Here is a 15,264-nt window from a genome sequence, read left to right as displayed (position 1 = left end):
ATTTATAAAGAAAATATAAAATACAGTGGAATTGTTGGAGTTATGGTTCAGGACAGCCACCTCCCAATTGAAAGTACCCAATAAATTATGATTTTATATTTATCAAGCTTACTAATATTTTAGATATTATTGTGGTTTTAATAGATAATAAAAGATTTGAATACTTAAAACGCTTTTTAAATGCGTTTTTGGTTGTGGGACAGCAGTTTGCACCAATTCTGTTGAAAGGCCCATATAAATAGTTGATTTTTTTTATTTAATTTTTTTGTATTCATTGCAGTCACAAGGAACAAGCGCATCGACCTGCAGAAGAAACAGACCCAGCGCAGTGTTTTCCGCTGCAATGTCCTAGGAGCTCGAGGCAGCGGTAAAAGTGGCTTTCTGCAGGCTTTCCTAGGCAGGAACCTTGCGGTGAGTACAAATGCCTTACAGGAGCATCTACTGTTTTGACTTTGACTAAGTTTGACTCTCTCCTTTTTCATATTGCAGCGCCAGAAGAGGATAAGAGAAGACCACAAGTCTTACTATGCTATCAGCACCACTTATGTTTATGGACAAGAGAAATATCTGCTTGTAAGTTCTGTTGCTTTGTCCATTAGCGTATAGTCAACTTCATGTCTGGCCAGTGCTGATTGTTTTTCTCTCTCTTTTTTTCAGCTGCATGAGGTGCTTCCGGACGTTGAGTTTCTTTCTGAGGCTGATCTGGCTTGTGATGTTGTTTGCTTGGTGTATGACATCAGCAACCCGCATTCTTTTGAATACTGTGCTAAAGTCTACAAGGTCAGCATATTTTTTTTAAATGAATTTATTGGCAAGGTTTAAGTCACTTTGATACTATCTTGGAGCGCTAGTTAAGCATGTAGCATATACCCTCAGCTACTTGTCCTGGTTCTGCAATTATTTGTTCTTAAAGGGACAGTTAAAATAAAAATTCATCATTAATTACTCGCCCTCATGTTGTTGCCAACCCATAAGACCTTCGTTCATCTTCAGAACACAAATTAAAGGAGTTCACTTCCAGAACAAAAATTTCCGGATAATTTACTCACCCCCTTGTCATCCAAGATGTTCATGTCTTTCTTTCTTCAGTCATAAAGAAATAGTTTTTTGGGGAAAACAGGATTTCTCTCCATATAGTGGACTTCTATGGTGCCCCCGAGTTTGAACTTCAAAAATGCAGTTTAAATGCAGCTTCAAAGTGCTCTAAACGATCCCAGCCAAGGAAGAATGGTCTTAGTTAGAGAAATTGGTTATTTTCTAAAACAAATTCACAATTTATATACTTTTTAACCTCAAATGCTCGTCTTGTCTAGCTCTGCGTGAACGTGATGCATGCAGGTGGGTTTAACATTGTGATGTTCTTTCACAGAAACACTTCTTGGACAGCAAGACACCTTGTGTGATTATTTCTGCCAAGTCAGACCTGCATGAAGCCCGTCAGTACTACAGCCTGTCCCCGTTAGATTTCTGCCGGAAACACAAGCTTCACCCGCCGCAGCTGTTCACCTGCAACACAGCCGAAGCACCCAGCAAAGACATCTACACCAAACTCACCACTATGGCCATGTATCCGTAAGTATACAGCCCCTTTTTTGACCTGACCCATCTGCTACTCCTGTTAGATCATGATTGGCTCCTCTCTCCCTCTTTTGTTTGTCTATCAGTTTGTCTGCTTTTTTAGCTAGGTATCATAGTAGCAGCTAGCTGCAGTATCTTGGAAAGCTGATCTTTCATTGGTTGGGTTTCAGAGATGTTCAAATATCATTTGTTCCATGGTCTTTTAATGTAGTGCATTTTTTTTGTAGGCTGGTGGTAATATTAGCTATGTGCCAGTTCTTTCCTAAGGCTGTGTATGAGAACCAAAAATTGCATTATTTGTTATGGAAAATGGTGTATGTGTAGTGGCGCCTGCTACTGGTCTGGACTGATTTCTACAATTCAGAGGAGTAGTTCACTTCCAGAACAAAAATTTACAGATAATGAAATGACCCCCTTGTCATCCAAGATGTTCATGTATTTCTTACTTCAGTCGTAAAGAAATAGTAAAGAAAGGAAAACATTTCAGGATTATTCTCCATAAAGTGGACTTCTATGGTGCCCCAAGTTTAAACTTCCAAAGTGCAGATTAAATGCAGCCTTAAACGATCCCAAATGCATCTGTAAACTGAGGAAGAAGGGTCTTATCTAGTGAAACGATCAGTCTTTTTTTTTTTTTTTTTTCAATTATAATTGATATATATTTTAACCTCAAACACTCATCATGTCTTGGTCTGCCTAAACTCAGTTTTTTTCCAGTTCAAGACAGTTAGGGTATGTCGAAAAAATCCCATCTCATTTTTTCCCTTAAAAAAAAAAGGATGTTTTATCTTTTTTGCATGTTCACTTTGCGAACACTGGGTCAGTACTTCTGCAGCGATGTAGGATGAGTTTGAAATGATTTTTAAAGTTGAGAAAATGAGATGTGACTTTTTCAGCCTACCTTAACTGTTTTGAACCAGAGATTACTTATGTACATCGTAGGGAGGGACACGACGAGCATTTGAGGTTAAAAAGTATATAAATTGTAATAAAAAAAAAGATTGTTTCGCTAGATAAGAACACACTTCCTCGGCTGGGATTGTTTACAGCCGCATTTGGGATTTGGGACGTTTGAAGCTGCATTTAAACTGCATTTTGGAAGTTAAATCTCAGGGCACCATAGAAGTTCACTATATGAAGAAAAATCCTGAAATGTTTTCCTCAAAAATCAATTTCTTTACGACTGAAGAAAGAAAGACGTGAACAACTTGAATGACAAGGGGGTACATTATCTGTAAATTTTTGTTCTGGAAGAGAACTTCTCCTTTAATTTTTGGTAATCTATTTTTAGGAAAGAACTTTCATGAGGCTGCACAACTTCCTGAGGCTTAACAACTCCATAACTTTAATCAACATATCTTTAGACCAATTCGGTGTTTGCAAAGGTGTCTGTGATGATGTTTTTGTGGGCGGAGCCTATCTGGTGGCAGAAAATGACACTTCAAGTGGCAGTCTATGGAAACCATGGAATAAAAGAATAAAAAATGTCAATTTGAGTTTATTTATCAAAATTCTGACTTTATTCTCAGTTCCGAGATTATATATCACAATTCTGATCAGAAAAATCAACTCTTCATTTTCTCATTTGAGTTTATATCCCACACTTCTGTCTTCTTTTCCCCTCAGAAGAACCAACTCGCTATTGTTGAGTTAAATCAAGTTATTAAGTCCGAAATACAAGATATAAAAAAAGTCAGAATTGTGAGATAAAATAGTAAGTAGTATTTCATGCTGTAACTCTAGGGCTAATATAATATGTTCCCTATGAACTGCATATGTGAATATTATGTAGACCTATTGTTTAAATCAAATTTATGCTTTAAAAGTAGACTAACCATAGCAGGTTTTATCTATGACAGTATTATATAAAAATGTTTTGCATTCCAGTTCTGACATCCAAAGGCATTTCTTCTCTTATTCTGTGGATTTTTTCTGTTTCACTCCAATTGTTACCTGTGTTTTTCTGCCACCACAATGCGCTTAGCTGCAAGTGATGTAATTGTGATGTCTACTCCAAATTGGTCTATATAACAACAATAAAAGCTTTGAATTCCATACTGATTTACTATGGAAATCAATAGGGACCTACAACTGTTTTATTTTTAGGGTGAACTGTTCCTTTAAACTACTTGTTGAACAGCTGGTTTATAAAGGCTTCTTATTAAGAAACTAGTTCTCAAATGCACATTATAAGCAACCAAAAAACGAACAGCCCCATTCAAGCTTTTGTGCTTGTTTGTTTTTTAGCTTCTAGTAATCTTTTCTTTTATGTATTTCACTTGTGATGTTTCAAGCTTCCCAGCGTACATTTTTTTTCCTGTTCTTTCCTTTTGCAAAACATGTCTGTAGATTTCCCACGATTCTCTTCTTACAGCAATAGGTAATTTCAATTTTTCTCATATATTACGCTTATTGTCATTACCTCCCTGCACTCCTCCATCTCCAAGCGCAAGCAGAAAAACAACTTTAGGATCCAACTCTCATGGAACTGTCACATGATATTGACTCTTCCTGTCTGTGTGTGTTTCTGCAGCCACGCCAAGTTACGCTGCATGTGCAGCTGCAACAGGTGTACCTTTTGCATCTGTCACAACCTCCTCAACTCTGAGCTGGTGCGCTCAGTAAAGGCCAAATTCTACAGTGCTGTTCTGAACAGGTCTCTGAGTATAGCCCTATATATCCCCCCCATTTACCCTCTCCGCAGGGCGATCTCTCTCTAACCTCGGCTTCTTAACACACCTCCTCTCCTCTTTACTTGCTGTTGGCCTGACAGGTTTACATTGCATATCCACAGAGAGGTGTTGGGAAATGTTCTGGCTATTTGTTAAAATGATGACTGCTGTGTTAATTTACAGTTCAATAATTACCATAAATATCAAAAAATTTTACATTTCAGAGATGTCTCTTAAGTAGCTCCTATTGTCTCTTTTTATCCACAAAAGCCCAAACATATGGTATTTTAGCAGATCTTGTTGATTAACATTGTTTTTCAATCCAGCATTCACTTTTGAGTCTGCTTCAGCTTCTGATGCATCTTCACAATTGTTTCTTAACCCAGTTTGCAATTTGCTGGCTAAATCCTGCTTGCGTGCTTGAGCTTAACTTTTTTTTTAACATGAATGTTAAGTTAAAACTAGAGATGGGAATCATTTTATTTTTTTAAAGTACAAGAACAAGGTTGATTTTAGTCACATTTGATTCTGTTAAAGGTGCTGTACACCATAATTTATGTGTAGATATTTAGGAAACATGCTAAGTTCACATACTTGTTTCTCTGAAAAACAACACTTAAGTCAGATTCTCTATTTTGAAAATGCGCATTCTGTGTCGGAATGTCTGTTTTTGTCTTGGTCTGTGTGATTCCACCCACTGACAGTTTACCTAATATTATTTTTTAAAAGTCTGGCTTGTCAGTTGGTGGAAAACGCATTATATTAAACCCATGGAAGCCAGCAAATGAACTGGGTCAGAGATTGCAAATTCTGCCCTACCTAAAAAGCCCCAGCATCTAACTGAAACGCGTAATGACCAGAGGTATATTAAAATGCGGTCCAAAATGCGGTAAAATCCAATCGAGTGTTTACATGCACTGTTCAATCATATTAAAAAATGAATAAACCACTCCCTTCAATCCGATCGAAATTTCATTCCGATCCAGCTCAATCGGATCGATTAAGGTGTTTTACAAGAAGGCTTTTCAATCCGATTGATCCGTCAATCAGATTACAAACGGATTATTTGGTTGCCTGCAAACGTAGCCAGTGGAAGGCTTGTCTCCTTCAGTTGTCAGTTGTGCTTATTTCTGTTAAATTCTGCACATTTCCATCTCTAGAATAATTGTTTTTGTCTTTTGTGTTTAAGTATAATCTCAAGCAGACTTAAAGAATTGTTTATATTACAGGTATGTGCCAACGAATTAGAGTATCTAGGAAAAGTCCATTTATTTCAATAATTAGTTTCAAAAAGTGAAACTTGTATGTTATATTACTTCACTACAAAGTGAAATATTTCAAGCCTTTATTTGTTTCAATTTTGATGATTATGGATTAAAGACAAAAAAAAAAAACAAATCCAGTATTTCACAAAATTTCATGTGACCAATAAAAAAGGATCTTAAACACATGCTGGCCTTATGAAAAGTGTGTTAATGTACTATATTATGTCCTCAGTACTTTGTTGGGCCTCCTTTTGCACTAATTCCAGCATCAAGGCGGCGTGGCATGGAGGCGATCAGCCTTTGACACAGCTGAGGTGTTGTGGTAGCCCAAGTTGCTTTGATATTGGCCTTCAGCTTGTCTGCATTTCGGGGTCTCTGTTCCCTCATCTTCCTTTTGACAATACCCCATAGATTTTGAATGGGGTTTAAGTCAGGCGAGTTTGCTGGCCGATCAAGTACAGTTATTCCATGGCTATTAAACCAGGTACTGGTAGTTTTGGCTTTGTGGGCAGGTGCCAAATCCTGCTGGAAAATAAAATCATCTCCAAAAAGCTAGTCGGCAGCAGGAAGCATGAAAGTGCTCTAAAATTTCCTGGTAGACAGCTGCGTTGACTGTGGACTTGATAAAAGACAATGGACCCACACCAGCAGATGACATCCAAACCATCACTGACTGTAGAAACTTCACACTGGACTTTAAGCAACTTGATTTTTGTGCCTCTCCGGTCTTCCTCCAGACTCTGGGACCTTGATTTCCAAATGAAATGCAAAATTTGCTTTCATCTGAAAACAGGACTTGGGACCACTGGGCAACAGACCAGTATTTTTTCTCCTTAGCCCAGCACAGACGCTTCTGACGTTGTTTTTGGTTCAGGAGTGGCTTGACACATGTAATTCTCCAGCTGTAGCCCATGTCATGCAGACGTCTGTATGTGGTGGTTCTTGAAGCACTGACACCAGCCTCAGTCCACTCCATATGAAGCTCCCCCAGATTTCTGAACCGCTCTTGCTTGACAATCCTCTCAAGGCTACGGTCATCCCTGTCACTTGTGCACCTTTTCCAGCCACATTTTTCCCTTCCTCTTAACACTCTGTTAATATACTTCGATACTGCGCTCTGTGAGCATCCAGCTTCTTTTGCAATTGCCTTTTGAGACTTTTCCTCCTTATGGAGGGTGTCAATGATGGTCTTCTGCACAACCGTCAAGTCAGCAGTCCTCAAGATTCTGAAGCCTACCAAGCCAGACTAAGACAATTTAAAGGCTGAGGAAACCTTTGCGTTAATTAGCTGACTAGATTGGGACACAGGGAGCCTAGAATGTTTAACTTTGTCATGATATTCTAATTTAGTGAAATACTGTTTTTTTTTTTTTAAATTTAATCCATAATCATTACAATTGAAACAAATAAAGGCTTGAAATATTTTACTTTGTGTGTAGTGAACTAATATAACTAATATAACATACAAGTTTCACTTTTTGAAACAAATTATTTTTTTAAAAAAAAGGACTTTCCCTCGATATTCTAATTTTTTTGGCACATACCTGTATACCTGTAAATGGATATGTTTGTTCTCAAACATGCCATAAACATCAAAACCATAATGTTTATGAAGGCATTCTTTGGATATTGGACAGAATAAGACAGATTTGCTATTGTCCTCATATTGTGATGAAATTTAACCCTTTTCTCTAGTGAGTTAATGTGGATATGCAAGCAGTAAATCTGCACTAATTCACTCATCCTTGCTCCAGGGACAAATGTGGCCACATGCTTCATATGAGCCCTTATTTTTTGGTTGCATTTCTTCCTGTGTCTTTTCTAATACTGAACAGTTGATCTTAGATTTGGTAGATCTTCCAATCTTTCTTACTGCTTAAAATGTAACAGCAGAAGAATGCACGGGTGTGAGTTGAACTTATTCTTATTTACACATAAATGACCAGTAATGGTAACGCATTATATTATTTTATATCATATTTATTTTAAAGCATGTGACTATCTTACTCTCCTTTGGTTTTTCATCTCATCCTCATGGTGCACAAAATTTAGTTAAACTTTTTTTTATATATATTGAAAATCTATTGAATTTAATCTTGTGAATTTGTTTTGTTCTGTCCCTCCATAGGTGTTCCTTTTCATTTGTTTGGCTCGCCCTTTTTGTCTTTGCTTTGCATCTCTTTACATCATGTTAGCAGTTTTCCTGACTGTCCCTCCCTCTAACCCTCTCAGCAGTAGTTAAGAAAGCTTCCTCAGGGCTAACTGGTCATATGCAGTGTTGTGATATCTAAACAGCCTAGTTTGGGTTGGATTCTGTCTGTTTTTGATTGACTAACATGTCTAACCCGTTGCTGCTAATATAGTGTTTCATTTGAAACAAAGCTTCTCTTGCCATTATTGTTTGGTGCTTTGATGGATAGTATTTCATGTCCGTGTCATTTAGCCAGTCACTTTATAGTCAGTCTGCTGTTTAAGAAGTGTATCATGTTAATATGGAAGTGGTTAAAAAATAATAGCAAAATGTAACATATATTACATTATTATGTATGGATATACACTGCTGTTCAAAAGTGCAGTAAGATTTGTAATGGGTTTTTTTTTTTTTTAAAGAAATCTCTCATGCTCATCAAAGTTATATTTATTTGATCAAAAATACAGAAAAAAAGAATATTATGAAAAATTATCGCAGTTTTCTATTTTAACATACTTTAAAATGGTTTATTCCTTAGATGCAAAGCTGAGTTTACAGCATTACTTTGGTCTTCAGTGTCACATGATCCTTCAGAAATCATTCTGATATGCTGCTTTGTTATCGGTGTTGGAAATTAAATTATTGTGCTGATTAATATTTCTTTTGAACCTGCGATACTTCTTTCAGGATTCTTTGAATAAAAAGTTAAAAAGAACAGCATTTATTTAAAATAGAAATCTTTTCCAACTTTTTATCAGTTTAACACATTCTTGCTGAATAAAAGTATTAATTTCCTTTCAAATAAAGACAGAAGGAACAAATTTACTGACCCCAAACCTTGTACGGTACTGTATATTGTTACAAAAGATCTCTGTTTTAAATAAATACTGTTCTTTTTTTTAACATTTTATTAAACAAAGAATTCTAAAAAAAAAAAAAGTATCACAGGTTCCAGAAAAAAAAGCAGCACAACTGTTTCCAACATTGATAATAAATCAGCATGTCAGAATGATTTCTGAAGGATTATTTCACTTATTACTGGAATAATGATGCTGAAAATTCAGCTTTGGCATCACAGGAATAAATTTATTATTAACATTAAATTTAAAAACTTTTTTTTAAGTATATTAAAATAGAACACAACTATTTTAAATTACAATAATATTTCACAATATTGCTGTTTTTTCTGCATTTTTAATCAAATAAACAGAGCTTTGATGAGCAGGAAAGTCTTCTTTTAAAAACAACATTAAAAATCTTACTGATCCCAAACTTTTGAACAGCAGTGTATATATGAAAAAAGAAGCATTCATAATTATTCTTTTTTTTTTTCTATTTTTTTTTTTTTATGACAAAGCTGCTATTTCTCATTAATGAGCTGGTGTGTAAGAGTGTGTATGTTTACAGCATGTGGTGAGCAGTGGGGTACATTAGGGTGGTCCTCTCGGGTGTGCGGTTGTTGAACTGCCATGCTGTGTGCATGTGTGCATAAGGTTGAGACCTTTTATACAAGATGTGGGCACGTTTCTGTTGGCTGACGAGGAGTCCAGCCTCACCCATCAGGTTCATGAAGTCAGCTTTGTAGAGGACTCGGTCTACATGGAGTCGTCTGTCGACCCGTTTGTGCCCGTTTGTAACAGGTAAAGAGGCCCTGCTTACTGGAGTACAAGGTGCCACAAATTAAATAGGATTTTAGGTTCAAGGAAGGATTCTCCTTGATTGGTTTTCAGTGAGGTGGTTAAATGAATTGAAATCTTCTTTACATTTATTTTATTTTTCTCACCACATCGTTAAGGCATCTGCAAAAGTCTTGATCTGATTTGTGAAGATTACTCTATGTACTTTTTTGTTGCTTCGTGAATGCCACCTTTGTTGCTTTGATTGATTGGCTTTTTTTCAGCTACATATTTTCATAGGTTTCAAACACACACACACAAAATTGCTCTGATAAACCTCTAAAGTTTTGTGTCTCAGTCTTGAGTATGGATGTGCAGTTTTAAGGTTGTTGAAGCAAGTTAAACCCTTTGGATTTGTGTTGGATGGATTTAGTCTCATCAGAGACTTCTTGTTCCTGCACATTTTCTCTCTTTCATCATGTCTTTATCATCCAAACAGTGTGTTTTTAAACATGTTCAGCTCCTGAAAACATTAGCTGGCTCTCTCATGCTTTCCTCTGCTTTCCCATGCTGCCTCTTTCCCCATTTCAACAGCGTCTCTGTCGTTGAATGTCATGGGATGTCCAATAGGCAAAAAAAAATTCTTTAATCTAATTTTTAAAGTGTTAGTTCACCCAAAAGTGTAAATTCTGTCATTCATTACTTACACGTCATTCCAAACCCATCGTTCAAAATCTTCGGAACACAAATTAAGATATTTTTGATGAAATCCAAGAGCTTTCTGACCCTGCATAGACAGCAATGCAACTAACACACTCAAGGCCCAGAAAGGTAGTAAGGACATCGATAAAATAGTTAATGTGACATCAATGGTCCGACCGTAATTTTATAAAGCTACAAGAATAATTTTGTTTGCAAAGAAAACAAAAATAGCAACTTTATTCAACAGTTTCTTCTCTTCAGTGTCAGTCTCCTTTGCACGTTCATGAGAGTACCACAACGCGTACGTGTGGTGCTGCTGATGCAGTGTTTGGACGTAGAACCCAGATGCGCAGTGCCTTGTTTACAAGCAGAAGAAGAGACACGCTGTACATAAACATTTCTGAAGGTTTTGACAGAAAGGATGCCTTATTTAAACCAGAACATAAAAACGTTGAATTAAGAGAGATGGGTGATCTACATTAGAACATGGTACTCTCGTCAATGCATGTCGAAGACTGACATGGAAGTGAAGTTTTTTAATAAAGTAGTTATTTTTTTGGTTTCTTTGTAACTTAATAACGTTAAAGTTAATCAACTGATGTCAAATGCACTATTTTAACGTCTTTACTGGGGCTGAGAAGAACTTTACTAGTCCACAAGAAGAAGCTTGGGCAACTAAAATTGTATTGGTCACTGAAAAAAAAAAATCCATAGCAAGTGTCAAAGTCATGCAGTCCGTGATGGACAGATTGTTTACATATTGTAATAAAGTTCATGAACACAACATTCAAACGCTCTCCATCCGTCATCAATCGACTTCAAATATGCTTTTCATCTTAAAGATGTAAGTAGAAGCAACTTTACGTGGCTGCTCAATCTAATGTTAAGAAAAATGTGTGCTATTGAAGTGTCTGTGTGGAGTGTGGAAGCTAAACAGTAGCGTGTTTACTGTATCACAGATGGAGGCGCCGGTTGCGGTCACTTGCACTTAAAATACTCCGTCATTTTTGGTCATACAGATAAAAGTAATACATCTTTTGAATCAGTTATTTGTGCACACTCAGAATAACAACGAAACACTGCGTTTTTGTAAAATAAATAAAGCAAACAGGATGCGCTTTCTGCCGTCTCTGTCTCTGTGAACTTGAGCGCGAAACTCTGTGAATACTTGCCTTACAGACATGAAAAATATATCTATAGAGAGTGAAATTCCTACTTTTAATTCCTTCATAATTATTATATCTGCCTGTGCACTGTGGCAAGTTTTTTTTTTTTTTTTTTTTGGCATGCATTTGAGCACTAATTAGGCTATGTAGGCAATTAAAGGCTCATTATTATGATTTATATGATTTATTAATAACCGTGTGACTAATAGTCGACTAATGCTTAAAGTACGACTACTAGTCAATAGGGCTGCAACAACGAATCGATAAAATCGATAAAAATCGATTACTAAAAGCGTTGGCAACGAATTTCATAATCGATTCGTTGTGTCGCGCGACGCAGAGACATTTGGTTGTTATTATATATATTTAAAAAAATTGAGCGCAGAGCGGAGTGGACACATTCGGTCTCTCTCCCGCACTGATGCCAGCAGAGTTCGGCACCTCATAAACTGTGTTTCCATCCAAAAATGCAAATTTAACTTATGCGCAAAACTGGAACATTTGAGCATAAAGCACCGTTTCTACATTATATATATATGCTGCCCCGATTTATATCAAACATGTTTGATATTTAAGCCTACTTTGGCTAGCGTACTTTCACAGCAGCCAATGCTCGGTCGCAAAACAGCTGCTGTACGGGTCGTTGGATAGTGGAGATGGAGAAAACTACTTCTATAGTTTTTGTAACACTGTCTGTCTGTATAATGTGTCGAAAACATACCACAACCGTAAGGAGAAAGAGGAGCTCTGCTGAGGTGAAATCGTCTCCGTTTTGAATAGGGCTGTGACGGTGGCACGTTGTTTTTTTATATATAGCCTACACTTCAGTCAGCTAACAAGCAGCCTAAAAACGCTAAAATAAATCAAAGAAATAATATATTTAATTAAGAAAGTAGCCTAAGAATATTATATAGGTTATTAAACAAACATTCCTTGTAAAATTGTCCGACAGCTCATCAATTTTTGGCCGACTGAATTTCCAGTCCGACTGTCTTTTTTTCTCTTTCTCTTCCTCATTACACAGCTGCTGATTTTAAAAGCAAAGTGATTACATTTATTTTCGTTCCTTTAGTTTATAAAGTTAATTTAGAGATATATTTGGAACACTTTTTGTTTGTTAAATTCAAGTTTTTGTTTTTTAAAGTTATACTAGCAAACAGCGGCAGACAGATCAAAAGCCTGCTTAATTCATCGCGATTTAAATTAAAATCCATTGATATAAAAAACCTAAACATATCACAATATTAGTTTAATCATTCAATCAATATAAATCCAAAGTTTGTGCGGAGAGAAGCGCGCTTTGCAGCGCATGGAGACGCCAGTGCAATGTGGAATTTCTTTTTTGCTCATAAAGGTAAGAGTAATTTACCACCCGGGCCGGAACTGTAAAGGGTCTACCTTAGTTTGTGTGTACTCACAGTATCAACAAAATGTGCTCTTAAAGAAAACAAACAGAATACACTTGATATCTTTGGTTTAAACAGGAGCGCTTCACAATAATTAACCGAAACCCAGGTAATTGCCTCACAAACACAATATCTATAGAAAGCTTTAAATTATTATTTTACTATAAAACGAAATAATTAAAATCGAAAACAAAACTCTTTCATTAGCTAATCCATAAAGATGCATTAGGCATTAATGAGCAGATGGCAGGATCGTCAATTTCATCTTTGCAACATTGAATCAGAAAATACTAGTTTATTAATAAGTAATTCGAATATTTTCTTAATTTTTGCCTTGACACATTCATGGTAATTACTTTTGCTGGGGCTTTGAGGCCAGTTTTGCGTGCATTTGAATGCGGAACTCTTCCAGCTGGTCGCTGCTGATGGCAGGACACTAAACACCGCCATGGCAGAATGAATGTAGCAGAAAGTTAGTCAAGTTATCCCAACAAAGTCACAAGACTTTTTTAATGCGCACTGAGGAATTTAATTTGAGAGGCTTCTTGATGGGAAATGCAGCATGTACACCACAGCAAGCCGCTGTCTTGACGGATAGTAATTTTAGTTTATTTAGTCTATATATTTGGCAGATGTAAAGCATACATGTGTATGTTTTTTGTGTTAGTCCATTTTTATTTTATTATTATTATTATAACAGTTCAAGGAGCAACATGTTAGTGCACTTTCTAAAGATTTTAGTTCTGTTTTTGAATAAAGGGTTGTAAATCCCTTGGTTTTTTATCCGATTCATCGATTAATCGAAAAAATAATCGACAGATTAATCGATTATTAAAATAATCGTTAGTTGCAGCCCTACTAGTCAATCAGAAATTTTTTTTAATTAAAGGCAGCCCTAGTCTTTACTACCTTTCCTGGTCTTGAACCTATCTGTTGCCTTGGTCAGAAAAGCTCTAGTATTTTATTATAAATATCTTAATTTGTGTTCTGAAGATAAATTAATTTCTTACGGGTTTGAAACAACATTAGAAATTTTCCTTTTTGGGTGAGCTATCACTTTATCACTATTATATGCTCAAATAATTGCCTGTCAGGGTAAACTTCATAAAACCTATCCAGGTTTTTAAATAATGGTTTTAAAATATGCTTTCAAATAATGGTATATAATTGGTGATTTAGAGATGTGGATTGAAAATCCTTTTTTTCTAGCATTAGTTTTATTTAGAGTTTTGTCATTTGTCATCTCACAAACCTTATGAGCCCTCTCATATGTTTAATTAACAAACATCCTATTGTTCCTCTCACTTTTGCTTTTTTACAGACACATGACCCAAGCTGACCTGAAAAACTCTACGTTTTGGCTGAGGGCGAGCGTCGGTGCCACTGTGTTTGCTGTTCTCGGCTTCGCCATGTACAAAGCTCTCCTCAAGCAGCGGTGATCAGCGTATCCTGCATGTTACAGCAACCCCAGCCCTTTGAGAAACTACAAAACCCCATGATCCCTCATTCCATCCTTATTTCATTTAGGAGAGAAGATTCCTAGTAATAGTTAGCTACATTTTGTATAGTTAAAACTGCCTTTCCCAAACCAAGTGTTATAGGAACTCGCCTCATCAGCCATGTGGTGGAACGGGACATCTACAGTAACGGCGGGAGCCGTGATCGTGCCCTCTGTTGTTCCGACATGAGGTTTTTATTTATGCACACTGATGTTTTCCTCAGGTCAGTATTAATTGGTGTGACCTATAAAGAGACAGCAGAGCGTGAGGGTTTACTGATAGGTAACTGAACACTATGTTTATACTTGTAAATATATCTTACTGGACATTCAAAGATTGTCTCTAGTTAGTGAACAAACCATATTTGAACTGTATCACATAGAGATACACTCGTGCTTGAGGGAGAAGCACCGAAACAAAGCCATTTCTCACATGTAAAGGTCAATTTACTCTTGGCACATCACAGCTATGTTAATTTATTAGCCTTATCTTGTCTTTTTTTGGCATTGCTTAAAGCAGGCATAGACCTACGGATTCTTTTATGCAATATTCAGTTTTTATTTTGATAAGTTATGTTTGTTTTTCTTTTCTACCCATGGCCTTTATAAAGATTATGCACAGGAAAATCCCTTTTTATGTTCAGTAATGAGATGGCGTAAATCGGTTTATTCCAAATTTGACTAATACGGACCTGCTTGCTACATTATAAAGACTGTATGAAATCTTCCCAACTAACAATCACGTAGAGACGGCGTCATGTTTGTTCTAATGTTTCAGCTCTTATGCATATGTAACTTTCAATGCAGTTTCCCTGTTCAAAACCATGGGATTGTTGCACTTGTGGGTTTTCAGACATTTACAATAAATAATGGTGTGAATAAATCTGACTTGTTCTGTTTGCTTCTGAGACACTGTGCCTACTCGAATTTGTGTTTGTCTTTGCAATAATGGGAAATCGATTGAGTACGAACTGAAAAAACCTGAGAACTGCTAAGCAAATTAACAAGAACCTCCCTCATGTTTTGGCATTTGACTGAGGACAGCGTCTCTTTATTATACAAAGATCAGAAGTGAGGATGTGACAGTTTCAGGGGGAAGTCATGGTGTTGATTCATGTTTATGATGAACTGTGAACATTTTCCACACACAAAGAGCTATGAGCATGTCAA

General features: G+C 36.4%; 1 protein-coding gene across 3 annotated transcripts in view; it reads left to right on the top strand.

Annotated features, from left to right (window-relative positions):
* The window catches only part of rhot1a (ras homolog family member T1a), a 28,038-nt gene extending 13,061 nt beyond the window's left edge, over nucleotides 1-14,977 (top strand). The window contains exons 15-21 of one of the 3 annotated variants that reach the window (XM_073841323.1): nucleotides 281-411; nucleotides 490-573; nucleotides 658-780; nucleotides 1,370-1,572; nucleotides 4,112-4,234; nucleotides 9,200-9,346; nucleotides 13,918-14,977. In XM_073841323.1, the coding sequence (XP_073697424.1) occupies nucleotides 281-411; nucleotides 490-573; nucleotides 658-780; nucleotides 1,370-1,572; nucleotides 4,112-4,234; nucleotides 9,200-9,346; nucleotides 13,918-14,035 (929 nt within the window). In that variant the 3' untranslated portion in view covers nucleotides 14,036-14,977. The remainder of the gene's footprint in view (nucleotides 1-280; nucleotides 412-489; nucleotides 574-657; nucleotides 781-1,369; nucleotides 1,573-4,111; nucleotides 4,235-9,199; nucleotides 9,347-13,917) is intronic. The other 2 variants (XM_073841308.1, XM_073841315.1) reach the window with 2 other exon arrangements.
* Nucleotides 14,978-15,264: the final 287 nt, after the last annotated feature.

This window comes from Garra rufa, chromosome 1, assembly GCF_049309525.1.
Source record: "Garra rufa chromosome 1, GarRuf1.0, whole genome shotgun sequence".
Classification (NCBI taxonomy): domain Eukaryota; kingdom Metazoa; phylum Chordata; class Actinopteri; order Cypriniformes; family Cyprinidae; genus Garra; species Garra rufa.
Note: the sequence above shows the minus strand (reverse complement) of the source record. Positions and strands in the feature narration are given on the sequence as shown.